The sequence below is a fragment of the Loxodonta africana genome, chromosome 17 (assembly GCF_030014295.1).
Source record: "Loxodonta africana isolate mLoxAfr1 chromosome 17, mLoxAfr1.hap2, whole genome shotgun sequence".
Lineage (NCBI taxonomy): Eukaryota > Metazoa > Chordata > Mammalia > Proboscidea > Elephantidae > Loxodonta > Loxodonta africana.
Window position 1 is genome coordinate 9,600,240 of NC_087358.1, and position 14,366 is coordinate 9,614,605.

Sequence of the window (14,366 nt, forward strand, 5' to 3'; positions counted from 1 at the left end):
ATTACGCCCAGAGACATTTTTTACTTTAATTAGAGCTATAATTTAATAGTAGTCGATGACTTATTTTAATCAAAAGCATATGTGAGTTTTTAGAACGATGCTGTATTTATCAACTACAGTAGCTAACTGTGATCTTTGAAATCTTAGATTGCAGCTGATGAGCCACCACCAGATGGCTGTCACGCATTTGTGGTCGTCCATAAGGAGCACACCTGTAAAACTAATGATATTAAAAAGCTTCTGAAGAAGGCCACTTCAAGGTAAACTAATTGTAGTCTGTTGTGAAAGAAGCGGTTTATCAAGATGAGGGTTGAAATAGCAGAAATTTTTTATAATATAAAAATTAAGTATTCTAGGACATTGTATATTCAAGAATGTGATCTTTATTGAAAATTTTATTACTGTTTCTCAGCTGATAGTCTGTGTCCTTTTCTAAAATAAATAAGTACTTTTCTCACTTTATCTTGATTAAATTTTTTTAGAATATAAATTGTAACAAAATGTCATAAAATATGAGATATACGCTTTTTTTAAATATAAGGTTTCCCCCTCCCCCCCAATAAGCACACAAAGCTCTGGATTTTTTGAAATGCGTCTCTTTAAATATAAACTGAATGTACACCAGGGGAATTAAAAAAAAATAATAAAAACCATAGTATAGATGGAGTTGCTTCGTTATAATGTGTTCTTTTAAAAAACTTTAATATTTTGCAAGTATTTAAAAGATGCATATCAGAAATTAGAAGAAGATCATTAATTTGTAAGTGGTTTTTACACTGCAGTACCAGTTCTCACCTTCCATGCACAACACCCAGGTTCAGTTACCAGCCAGTACACTTCATGTGCAGCCACCAACTGTCAGTGGAGGCTTTGTGTGGCCACGATGCTGAACAGGTTTCAGAGGAGCTTCCAGACTTAAGATGGACTAGGAGGAAGGGGCTGGTGCTCTACTTCTGAAAATCAGCCATTGAAAACCCTGTGGATCACAACAGTCTGATTGCCAACCAGTCATAGGGATGATGCAGGACGGGCAGCATTTCGTTCCGTTGTGCATGGGGTCAGCATGATTGGGTACCAAGTAGATGGCATTTAACTACCACAATGGCATCAGCACCTTCCAGTGTATACCATGTTGCCTGATTGTTTATAATTTAAAAAGTGATGATAGGTTTTTCTGTAATTGTGAAAGAGCTGTTTATATATTAAGCAATAATGTATATTTATTAAGCAGCCATGTGTATTTAGTAATGTATATCTAGTAATTTGTATTAGTACTTTTCTCACTTGTTGCAAAACCTTTTCTAATTTTTTCTTATACTTTTATGTTGATGTTAACGTATAGAAGGGCTTTATTTTTATGTAGCCAAGTATTATATGTGTGTTTGAGTGATTTTGACATTGTTTTTATAGTAACACAAATTGTCTCAAGCTGGAGATAAGAGATTTTAGTAATATTTTCCAGTAGTTTTCTTAAAAGTTTTTCTTTTGTTTTACATAATTTTTTTTTAATCCACCTGTAATTTATCAAAAGGTAAGGATCCAACCAGATTTTTTTTTTCTCAGATAGCCAATAACTATATTGATTATGTTTATATTATGGTTTATTTTCATAACAATTGTTCTTCGTTATCTGTTTCTTGTACCAAAGCCATATTGTTTTAGGATTTATTGTTTTATAATATACTGAATATCTGATATGATAATTTCCTCTTCATCACTGTGCATTGTTCTCTAAAATTTCTTTGCTCTCTGCATGTGTCAGTTCTTCCAAATTAACATTAGAGTCCTTTTTTTTGCCAAAGTTGCTCCCCGCCAAAAAAGTCCTAAAAAAACCCCCCAAAATAGTCCTAGTAGGGTATTAACTAGAATTGTGTTAAACCTATTTGTTAAATCAATATAGATTTTTTTATGTTAAATCTATATTGACTTATCAAAGAACATGGTTATGTCTCTATTCATACCTACTTTTAAAACTTGAAGTAAAGTTTTATAATCTTCCAAGTTTTAAAAAACATAAAATGTTTTATTCTATCAAATATTTTTTAATTATTAAAATGAATACAAAGTTTTTGTAATTGGACTTACTGATGTACTGTGTTAACGTATTTTTAAATATTACACCTTCTTTGCATTTCTAGAGAAAACTACTCAGTGATGTGGGATTAATCGTATTTTTCTGTTGAATTAAGATTGCTTATGTTTTTGTTCTGTTGTGATCTGTAGGGTTTTCATTGGCTAATTTTTGGGTGTTGGTGGCCAGGCCTGCCTTCCTAGCCTGCCTGTGTCAGGAAGCTCCACTGAAACGTCCACCAGATTACCTTGCTGGTATTTGAAATACCCGTGACATAGCTTCCAGTATCATAGCAACATGCAGGCGACCACAGTATAACAAACTGACAGGTGGCATTTGCCTGGATCCTAACAACTACGGACAACATTACGAAGAATGGGAATTCCACAACATTTAATTGTGCTTGTGCGGAACCTATACATGGATGAGGAGTCACTTGTTCCAATAGAACAAGGGGATATTGCATGGTTCGAAACTGGAAAAGGCACGTGGCAGGGTTGTATTCTTTCACCTTACTTATTCCATCTGTATGCTGAACAAATAATCCGAGAAGCCAGACTATGTGAAGAAGAACGTGGCATCAGGATTAGAGGAAGACACACTAAAACAACCTATAATATATGAATGACACAACCTTGGTTGCTGAAAATGACGAACTTAAAGCACTTATTGATGAAGCTCAAAGATGATACCCTTCAGTATGGATTGCACCTGAACTTGAAGAAAACAGAAATCCTTACAACTTTACCAATAAGGATCATTGTGATAAATGAAGAAAAAATTAAGCTGTCAGTGGTTTCATTCTACTTGGAACAACAATATATATCCACGGAAGCAGCAGTCAAAAAATCAAACAGTGTACGTCGTTGGGCACATCTGCCGTAACAGATCTCTTTAAAGTTTTAAAGAACAAAGATTTCACTTTGATGACTGAGGTGTGCCTCACGGAAACCGTGGTCTTTTCAGTTGCCTCATAGGCATGTGAGAGTTGGGTAATGAAAAAGGAATGCAGAAGAATTGATGGGTTTGAACTGTGATGTTGGCAAAGAATATTGAATATACCATGTATTGCCAAAAGAATTAACAAATCAGTCTTAGAAGAAATACAACCAGAATGTTCATTGGAAGCAAGTATGGTGAGACTTTGGCTTGCTTACTTTGTACAGGTCATCAGGAAAGACAGATCACTAGAAAAGGACATCATGTTTGGTAAAGTAGAGGGCCAGGGAAATCTTCAGTGAGGTGGTTTGTCACAATAGCTGTAACAATGAGCTCAAACATACCAACGACTATGAAGGTGGTGCAGGGACAGGCAGCATTTCATTCTGTTGTACAGAAGATCACCGTGAGTTAGAGATAACTTCATGACAACTAAAACCAACGGCAACACTTTCTTCTTAAAATTTCTGCTTCTGTTTTAATAACTGTGATTGGATATAGATTTATTTATACCATCTTTGATTTTTTTAGAGTTATTCTGACTTCCTAAATTAGGTAGCCACATTATTCTTACTCTGTAAGAGTTAATATAGAGTAAGATTTATCATTTTTTTTACAGCAATGGTAGAATCACTATGAAATTATCAACCCTAGTACATGTTTTAAGATAATTTTTTGTAACCTTCAAAATTTATTATATTGTTAGTGACTTCGGGTGTCAGGTTTTATGATTTTTACAAGTTTTGTTTTGTAGAAACATATTTAAGATTAAAAAATGAAAAAATGGAGAGGCAATTTACTGTGGGACCTGAGAGTTATTTCATGTTTTTCCTGGGTGTACCAAGAATGCAAAACCTGGACTGTTCTTTACTTGAGTCAGTTCTCAGGGTTGTGTTTGCAGGGAGCTCTTTTCACGAAGAAAGAGTAGGCTCATTTATTGCTTGCCGTACAAGAGTGACTTCCCAAGCTCAGCAACCAAGTGTTCCTCAATTACAACATACACCCACTCGTAGTATCTGTCTAGGTCCCTGTTATGTCACACCCCCTCCCTCTGTGGGATTTAGGAGCAAGCATAATAATGCTCGTGCTCCTTGCTTTGCCATGAGTAATGAAGTCTTTTGTCTTTGACCCAGTAGTTTCATGTCTCTGCCAGAATCTATGCAACAATTAAAGGTTAGCTTATTAGTTTGTCAGTATGGTAAAAATCAAACCTTAGACCTTTCACAGTCCCTGAAAATTTGTGACAGGATGGAATGTTAACAGGCACATGGCTTTCTAGGATAATGACAAAGGCCCTGTGGGTGGAGGAGGAAAAAAGTTTGACACTTAAATTTCTTCCATACTGGCCTATGCTGCCACCTCGACTCTCTCAGCTCTTGGCTGGGTGATAGCCATCCCCTGATAGCTGTTGCTGTAGTCTCTGATACATGCTCTTTGATCCATGTTCCTATAGGAAAAGGTCCCTGAATTCATCTGATTGGATTTGGAAGAAGCTCACAGTGGGGAAAGGATGTTAAAATGATGTCTGGACTGATGCACTGTACTGTGTTTTGGCTCCCACATCTGAATATATCATTGCTGTATTACATGTTTATTCTGTGAACGTTATGAATGGTCGTGAAGTCCAGAGGGGATTCCTCCATTCAGAGAGCAGCACATGCACTCCACTCACAGGTGGTCCAGCAGAAACAGCATAGAATCCCAGGAGAAAAAAGGAAAATCACAACTTTAAAGACTTCGTGATTGTGTGAATTCCCAGAGAGGTTATTTTCTAGTACAACGGTGCCACATTCCTGACTGAGCCCTTAAAGACACCTTTTTTTTTTTTTTTAATAAAAAAAAAAAAACCCAGCTTCTAAGCTGCTTTGAAACTGAACACCTCCCCAGTGGAGGCCTCAGTGACTTCACCCCTGACACCTCCATTTTAGTATAGATCAAGTAAGAGTCAATGACTAACAAGGATGAAGGGGTCTCACAAGTCTCTCTGGTCAAATGGGAACACTCAAGAGCACAGCAGGCCTGGCCCCAGCGTGACCTCAGGTTTACATGAAAAATGGCAGATACAATTTGAGGCAAACCTTTTACCCCTTTCACCACCTTAAGTCATGGGCTCAGTGGGGCCCTCAGTTCACAAGGGTTTCTCTAAACCTGTGTCAGGTTACTGATACATTTGCCTAAGTTAAAAACTGAAAACCGATGATATCTGTTGGGCTGCTGCTTGTTCAACCTAGCACCAGCTGTGTAAAGCCAAAAGCAGACGTTGCTTCCCTTAATGGACTGATCATTGCTACCTAGGCATTATGTATCTTTCTTTCCCCAGCAGTAACTCCAGATCATCCTAGTTGGTACAGCCTCGTTGTAGTAGTCCTGCCAAAAAGGGACCTCAGAATTTCAAACTTAATTTCAGTTCAGCCTCCTGGATTCTTTTGTTGGATTGACATGGTCCTAGATCATGAATAACCACTTCATTGAGTACATTTCTGGCCAAGTCCTCCTACAGCGGCCCATGCAGGCCAAGGTGAAGGATATAACAAGTCTTTGTAAATTTTGTAAAAATTTCCTTGTCCCATTTGGCCGTTAACAAAATAAAGGTCTGGGTGCAAATAGGTGATGACTAGAAAGATGATGAACTTTTGGTACTGGGGATTCTGGAGTGAGGCATTACTTTTTATCCTCCAAGGGTTTAAATCAGTCTTCCTTTGCTTGGGAGGGAGACACTCTGTCTTCCAAGGCTGTTAACTGTACAAGCATCCATAAAAGATGGTCTTGAACAAAGCCGTCCCTGCCTTCCTCACAAGGTGTGCAAAAATACAAGAGACTTGTGGTGAGCTTTTTTTCTAACGAGGATTAGGAAATACTGTGAACTGAACTTAATGACGATGAAAATGTCGTATCAGAGTTGATGACATGCAGCTAATGCTGTACTTAGAAAAAAATTATATACTTATGTGCATATATTAGAAAAGAAGAAATGCTGAAAGTCAGTGTTATAAGCATGCATCTTAGTATCTTAGAAAACATGTACAAGCGAAACCCCCCAAAATGTAAAGGGAAATAATGAATATAACAGAGTTCATGGATTAGAAAACTCAATAGTATAAAGATAACAGTTCTCCCGGAATGAATCTGTAGATCCAGTGTAAGCCTGATTGAAATCCCTCAAGCCTGTGGCAATTTTAAAATGTACGTGGAAAAGCAAAGTATAGTGAATTGTCTAGGCGGTTTTGAAGAAAAAACCAGAGCACGCACAGTATTTAGATATGATGACTTGCAACAGCTATTTAAACTGTTTGGTATTGGCACAAATTGACCAACAGAATAGTACAGAGACCAGAAATAGACCTTTTGGTTTATGACAAAGATGGCACTTCAGAAGAGAGGTGTTTAATCAAATGAGGCTGGGTCTGCAGGTTATTCTTAAAGAAAAAAAAAAAAAAAAAAAAGAACCTCATCCCTATATACACTATACACTAAAATGAAGTTTAGGTGGACTACAGAGCAAAATATGAATGACATATAAAATAAAGTCTCTGGGAGATGATTTAGAAAAAGTTTGTTAAAACACCAACACCAGTGTTTTAATTATTTATTTTGTTTGCCTTCCTTTCATGTAGATCCAAGTTTGCATTTGGTTATCTTTTCCCTTCAATCTGAAGAAGTTCCTGTAGCATTTCCTATTGATAACAAATGCTCTAGCTTTCATTTCTTTGAAAAATCCTAGCTTTTGGAGGGATATTCTTGCAGGATATAGACGTTTGGTGGTTTTCTTTCAGTGTTGCTTGACCTCTAGCTTAGAGATACTGTTTCATTTTTTCTGGAATCCATTGTTTCTGAGGAGACATATTTTTCATACAGGCGAATAAAATCATGACAATAGTCATGATTTTATTCCCCTGTATGAAAAATATCTTTTTATCTCTGTTTATGTTTGATTTTCGGTAGTTTGATTATGGTCTACCTCATTTTTAGTTTTCTTTGCCTTTATCCTGTTCGGTTTCACTAAGTTTTATATTTTAATGAAATTTGAGAAATTTTAGCCATTATTTCTTCAGATTCTCTTTTATTCTGCTCTCCTCTCTTCTTCCAAGTCTTTTACTACATGTATTTTACTCCATTTGATACTGTCTTTCAGATCCCTGAGTCTCGTTCATTTTTTCCCTCAATCTTTCTGTTTCACAGATTGGTTAACTTCTCTTGGCTTGTCTTTAAGTTAGCTTTTTTTGCCATTTCCTGTCTCTGGCCCTTCTAGTTAATTTTTCATTTAAATCATTGTATTTTCGTTTCTAGAACTTCTTTTATGGTTTCCATTTCTTCGCTGAGATATTTTATCTCCTGACTCACTTTCCTTTAGTTCTGAGAACAGAATTTCCCTTCTTTTTTTGAGCTTACTTATAATAGCTGCTTTGAGGTGTTTGCTTTATCTAACATCTGGAACATAACAGTGTTGGTTTTTATTGAATCCTTACTTTGTTTCAGTCACATGTTCCTTTTTCTTTTCATGTCTAGTACTACTTATTATGTATTAGACATTATTGATGATATGTTATAGAGACTCTGGATTCTGTCATCTTTCTCTTAAAGAATGTTGAGTTTTAGTAGGATGTTTAGTTACTGGCTAATCACCTTGAAATTGTGTAGCTTTTGTTTTAAGCTTTTTTAGAATGGATATGTCCAATATATTTCCCAAGCCCCTGTAATTTGGTGTGACTCAACCTCCAAGTCATCATTTGCTGCAGATCTTGACAGGTCCTGGGTTTAGGCTGTCTTTGACCTTGCCCTAGGCTAGGGTGTGATCCTTCTTCCTAAAGTTTGACCTTTCTGGTGTTTTAGTCAGATGCCTGGGTGTTGTCAATGAGGTTTTTCCACCAGGGCCTCCAGTGTTGCTATCGGGTGGGTTTCAACTGCCAAGCTTTAGGTGAGTGGTTGAGCACAAACTGTTTGCGCCGCCCCAAGAGCTGAGTCTAGTACAGCGCCTGACAAAGCGTCAGTTGAAGTCTTTGTTTATTATTGTAGGTCCAGATCATAGGATGCTTCTATTACGTTTGTCTTCAAAAACTTACTGAGTCGTTGTTCATACCAAGTACCATACTCTCTGTATACAGCAATGACTATTTTTTAAGTGTTTGGAACCCATTTTCAGGATGTATAAGCTATAATAAAAAAAAAATACATTCTTTCAAATGAAGAAAACAACTTCTATTTCATTAATAATATGCTGCCAATATATGTATTGTTTAAAGATAGTCTTGTGGGAAAATAAAGCATTTTTAAGATTTATTTTTGGGGTAACAAAATTTCTGTAATTTAGAAGTTATATGCACATAGTCACCACAGGCAGTTTAAGTTCTTTTTCTCTGATGATGTATGTAATCCTTTAAACTTTTGATAAACAGAAATTATAAAGTATCGTGGTATATTTTTGAAATCCTTGTATTTATTAACTTTAAATTTATTTAAAATTTGCATTTCATTTTCATTTCAGGCCCAGACCTTACCTTTTTAAAGGTGATCATAAATTTCCTACGAACAAAGAAAACTTACCAGTGGTTATTCTCTATGCAGAAATGGGTACCAGAATCTTTGGTAAATTTCACAAAGTATTGTCTGAAAAAGCTCGCCGTGGAGAAATTCTGTATGTTCTTCGACATTATATTCAGGTCTGTGCTTATTTTTTCCAAGTTTATTCTTGCTGTGGAAAAATAACTTTTATGATAATTTCATTACTAGATTTATATAATAAGTTTCACCAAAAGAGTCACTTTTCTTGTATTTGTTTTACTTAGCACAACTGTTAAACATGTGAATTTTACATGGAAAAACATATTGGGTTTCTGTGTCTGTTCTAGGGGGTATAACATTTTTAGCTCTTTCCCCTGTAATATATCTGGCTCAGATTTAAAACTTGGATAAATATAAAACTTATTGCAGTAATGTGTATAAAATCAACTAGGACTCACAAATATAACTCTTTTTAATGTAAATGTTTCATGATGGTGAAATCTGGTTTACTAGCTGCACTGATAACCCAGTACACTGATAGTGTATCTTAAAGTCCTAAGCATGGGATAGGAATGCTCTCAACCCTATTTCTTCACATAGCTGACCCTCACATTCAGGTTTCCGGTGAACTGCGTTGTATTATCCCCCACCCTTCCTGCCTCCCACTGCCATCATACACTGTCACATTAGTCTGTTTTAAAGACTTCATAGCACATATTACTATGTTGTTGTTGTTGTTTGGTGCCCTCAGGTCAGTTCCAACTCATAGCGACCCTGTGCGCAATGGAATGAAACATTGCCTGGTCCTGCACAATCCTCAGAATTGTTGTTATGCTTGAGCGTGTTGTTATAGCCAGTGTCAGTCCATGTTGTTGAGGATCCTCCTCTTTTTCGCCGACCCTCAACTTTACCAAGCATGATGTCCTTCTCCAGGAACTGATTCCTCCTGATAACATGTCTGAAGTATGTGAGACACAGTCTCGCCATCCTTGCTTCTAAGGAGCATTCTGATGTACGTCTCCCAAGACAGATTTGTTCATTCTTCTGGCAGTCCGTGGTGTATTCAATATTCTTCACCAACACCATAATTCAAAGGCGTCAGTTCTTCTTTGATCTTCCCTATTCATCATCCAGCTTTTGCATGCATATGAGGCAATTGAAAACACCGTGGCTTGGGTCAGGCACGCATTGGTCCTCAAGGTGACATCTCTGCCTTTTCACACTTCAAAGAGGTCTTTTGCAGCACATTTGCCCAATGCAATGCATCTTTTGATTTCTTGACTGCTGCTTCCATGGGTGTTGCTTGTAGATCCAAGTAAAATGAAATCCTTGACAACTTCAGTCTTTTTCTCTGTTTATCACGATATTGTTTATTGGTCCAGTTGTGAGGATTTTTGTTTTCTTTTTTTGAGTGTAGTCCATACTTAAAGATGTGGTCTTTGATCTTCATCAGTAAGGGCTTCAAGTCCTCTTCACTTTCAGCAAGGAAGGTTGTGTCATCTCCCTAACGCAGGCTGTTAATGAGTCTTCCTCTGATCCTGATGCCCCATTCTATATATAGTCCACTTTCTTGGATTATTTGCTCAGATACAGATTGAATAAGTATGGTGAAAGGATACAACCCTGATGCACATCTTTCCACACTTTAAACCACGCAGTATCCTTGTTCTGTTTGAACAACTGCATCTTTTTTTTTTTTTTTGGTCTCATATAGTTTTTTTTATTATTATTATTGTGCTTTAAGTGAAAGTTTACAAATCAAGTCAGTCTCTCACACAAAAACTTACATACATCTTGCTACGTACTCCCAGTTGCTCTCCCCCAATGAGACGCCTGCTCCCTCCTTCCGCTCTCTCTTTTTGTGTCATTTCGCCAGCTTCTAACCCCCTCTGCACTCTCATCTCCCCTCCAGGCAGGAGATGCCAACATAGTCTCAGCTGTCAACCTGATCCAAGAAGCTCACTCCTCCCAGCGTCCCTCTTCATCCCATTGTCCAGTCCAATCCCTGTCTGAAGAGTTGGCTTTGGGAGTAGTTCTTCTCCGGGGCCAACAGAAGGTCTGGGGGCCGTGACCACCGGGGTCCTTCTAGTCTCAGTCAGACCATGAAGTCTGGTCTTTTTACGAGAATTTGGGGTCTGCATCCCACTGCTCTCCTGCTCCCTCAGGGGTTCTCTGTTGTGTTCCCTGTCAGGGCAGTCATCGGTTGTAGCCAGGCACCATCTAGTTCTTCTGGTATCAGGCTGATGTAATCTCTGGTTTATATGGCCCTTCAAACAACAACAAAAAAAATTTTTTTTTTTCAGACAACTACATCTTGATCTATGTACAGGTTCTTCATGAGCACAATTAAGTGTTCTGCAATTCCCATTCTTTGCAGTGTTATTCATAATTTGTTATGATCCACACAGTTGAATGCCTTTGCATAGTCAGTAAAACACAGGTAAACATCCTTCTGGTGTTCTCTGCTTTTAGCCAGGATCTGTCTGACATCCTCTTCTGAATCTGGCTGGAATTTCAGGCAGTTCCCTGTCGATGTACTGCTGCAGCCGCTTCTAAATGATCTTCAACAAAATTTTACTTATAAAAAAAAATTTTTTTTTATGATATTAATGATATTTTTCTGTAATTTCCACATTCTATTAGATCAATAAATAAATAAATTTTTTTTTTTTTTATTGGATCAGCTACCTTGGGAATAGGTATAAATATGGATCTCTTTCAGTTATTTGACCAGGTAACTGTCTTACAAATTTCTTGGCATAGACGAATGCTTCCAGTGCTGTATCAGTTTGTCAAAACATCTCACTTGCTATTCCGTCAATTCCTGGAGCCTTGTTTTCGCCAGTGCCTTCGGTGTAGCTTGGACCTCTTCCTTCAGTAGCTTCGGTTCCTGATCATTGGTTGCCTCCTGAAACGGTTGAATATCGACCAGTTCTTTTCGGTATCTATGTTTATGCATTCCATTTCATTTTTGACAATTTCCTGTTTTCCTAGATTCACACTTTGTATATTCCACATCCTGATTATTAATGACTGTTTGCAGCTGTTTCTTCTCATTTCAAGTCATGCCACATCAGCAAATGCAGATCCCAAAAACGTGACTCCATCCACATCATTAAGCTCAACTCTACTTTGAGGAGGCAGCTCTTCTCCAGTCCTGTTTTGAGTGTCTTCCAGTCTGAGGGGCTCATCTTCTGGCACTGTCAGTGTTCCGCTGCTATTCATAAGGTTTTCACTGGCTAATTCTTTTCAAAAGTAGAGTGCTGGGCCCTTCTTCCCGCATCTGTCTTAGTCTGGAAGCTCAGCTGAAACATGTCCCCCATGGGTCACCTTGCTGATATTTGAATACCGGTGCCATAGCTTCCAGCATCACAGCAACACAAACGTCCCCACAGTAGGACAAACTGACAGACGTTTGGGGGCTTATTGCTGTAATATCTCAAATTTTGTTTCTTTAACACTCCCAACCCACACATCCACACCAACAAGAATATTGCCATTAGAGCAAGGACTTTGTTTTTTTATTGCTATTATCTCCAACATGGAGAACAATGTTGGGTACACATTTAGCACAAGATATTTGTTGAATGAATGAATATGAAAAAATTATTGATTTGTGTATGCCATGGGGTGGTAATATTCAATTCAAATTGCTTAGAAAAATTAAGCAAACAGTTCCCATGTGTGATTTACCTGGAGTCCTTATTTGCACGTTGACCTGTTTCCAGCTCAAACTACCAAGATCTGTGTGAGGAGTCTTGATAGAGGGAGACGTGAAAACAGAATTGCCTGTTCATTTTCCTTTAGGGTTATTGTCTCTTCAGAATTTATAACTCTTGATTCAGTATTAGAAATTTTCTTTAAAAATCATTTATTTCATTGAGGTTTCCAATTTTAATGATATGAAAAAATTTTCGTGTTCCATTATGTATCTGATTTAAATGTTTAATTTTAATTATATATGTAACATGAGAATTATTAGAATATTTCAGATGATGATAAAAAAATTCCCTTTGACCCAATTCTCTGTTTGAATTCTACCCTACCCCACTTCCTCAGAGCCTGTTCCTGTTTTGTGTTTGTGTGTTTCCCTAGTTCATTTTTCAAAATATTTTAATATCTTTTAGCAATATAGAGTATAATTTTTTTGTGTCTATTAAAATTATGTAACTGGTTTATTATTCTGCTTGCTCTTTTCAATATTTTTTTAACTCAAAATTTTTGATGCAATCAAATTCATTAATTTAAAATATGTTATTATGTTGCTAAATTGTTATATTTTTTATTCATCCATGCACCTTTTCATGGATCATTTAGTTTCTGCTTTTCTAGCCTTAAAATCAATGCAGTGATGAACACCTTGTTTCTTGTCTTTTTAATAAGTTTTGTAGATGAACCACACATCTGTCAGTTTCTCATACTGTGTTGGCTTATATTGTGATACTGGAAACTTTGCCACTGGTATTTCAAATACCAGCAGGATCACCCATAGTGGACAGGTTTCAGCTGAGCTTCCAGACTAAGACAGACTAGGAAGGAGGACCCGGCAGTCTACTTCTGAAAACAATTAGTCAGTAAAAACCTTATGAATAGCAGCAGAATATTGTCTGATACAGTGCCAGAAGATGAGCCCCCCAGGTTGGAAGGCACTCAAAATACGACCGGGGGAAGAGCTGCCTCCTCAAAGTAGAGTCGACCTTAATGATGTGGATGGAGTGAAGCTTTTTGGACCTTCATTTGCTGATTTGGTGTGACTCAGGATGAGAAGAAACAGCTGCAGGCATCCATTAATAGTTGGGACATGAAGTGTATGAAGTACGAATCTAGGAAAACTGAAAGCCATCAAGAATGAAATGGAACGTATAAAGGTCCATATCCTAGGCATTAGTGAGCTGCAGTGAACTGGTATTGGTCATTTTCAATCAGACAGTAATATGATCTGCTATGCCAGGTATGACAAACTGAAGAGGAATGGTGTCTCATTCATCACGAAAAAGAACATTTCAAGATCTGTCCTGAAGTACAGCACTGTTAGTGATAGGATAATATCCATATACCTACAAGAAGACCAGTTAATATGACTATTATTCAAATTTACGCACCAACCACTAAGGCCAAAGATGAAGAAACTGAAGATTTCTTGATGAGATGTGCAATCAGGATGCATTGATAATTACTGGTGTTTGAAATGCAAAAGTTGAAAATAAAGAAGGATCGGTAATTGGAAAATATGGCTTTGGTGATAGAATTTTGCAATATAAAGAAAGCAAAAATCTTCACAACTCTATCAAAAAATGTCATCATGTTAAACCCAAAAAAGATAGAAGAAGTTGTGGAAGACTTCATTTTACTTGGATCCACAATCAACACCCATGGAAGTGACAGTCAAGAAATCAAATGACCTATTGCATTGGGCAAATGTTCTGCAAAAGACTGCTTTAAAGTGTTAAAAAGCAAAGATGTCACTTTAGGACTAAGGATTGTAAATATCATGGCTTGAGTCAGATGCACCTTAGTCCCCAAAGTGACATCTTTGCTTTTCAACACTTTAAAGAGGTCTTTTGCAACAGGTTTACCCAATGCAGTACTTCGTTTGATTTCCTGAAAGCTGCAACTGTGGGTGTTGATAGTGGATCCAAGTAAAATGAAATCCTTAACAACTTCAATCCTTTCTCTCTTTATTCTGCTGTTGCTTAATATTCAGTTGTAAGGCATCTTGTTTTCTTTCTGTTGAGGTGCAATTCATACTGAAGGCTGTAGTCTTTGAACTTCATCAGTAAGTGCTTCAGGTCCTCTTCACTTTCAGCAAGCAACATTGTGTCATCTGCACATTGCAGGCTGTTAAAGAGCCTTCTCC

General features: G+C 37.2%; 1 protein-coding gene across 1 annotated transcript in view; it reads left to right on the forward strand.

Moving 5' to 3' along the window:
* UGGT2 (UDP-glucose glycoprotein glucosyltransferase 2) overlaps positions 1-14,366 on the forward strand; it is a 186,039-nt gene that overhangs the window by 22,248 nt on the left and 149,425 nt on the right. The window contains exons 4-5 of the mRNA XM_003409644.4: positions 148-260; positions 8,493-8,667. Coding sequence (XP_003409692.1) covers positions 148-260; positions 8,493-8,667 — 288 coding nt within the window. The remainder of the gene's footprint in view (positions 1-147; positions 261-8,492; positions 8,668-14,366) is intronic.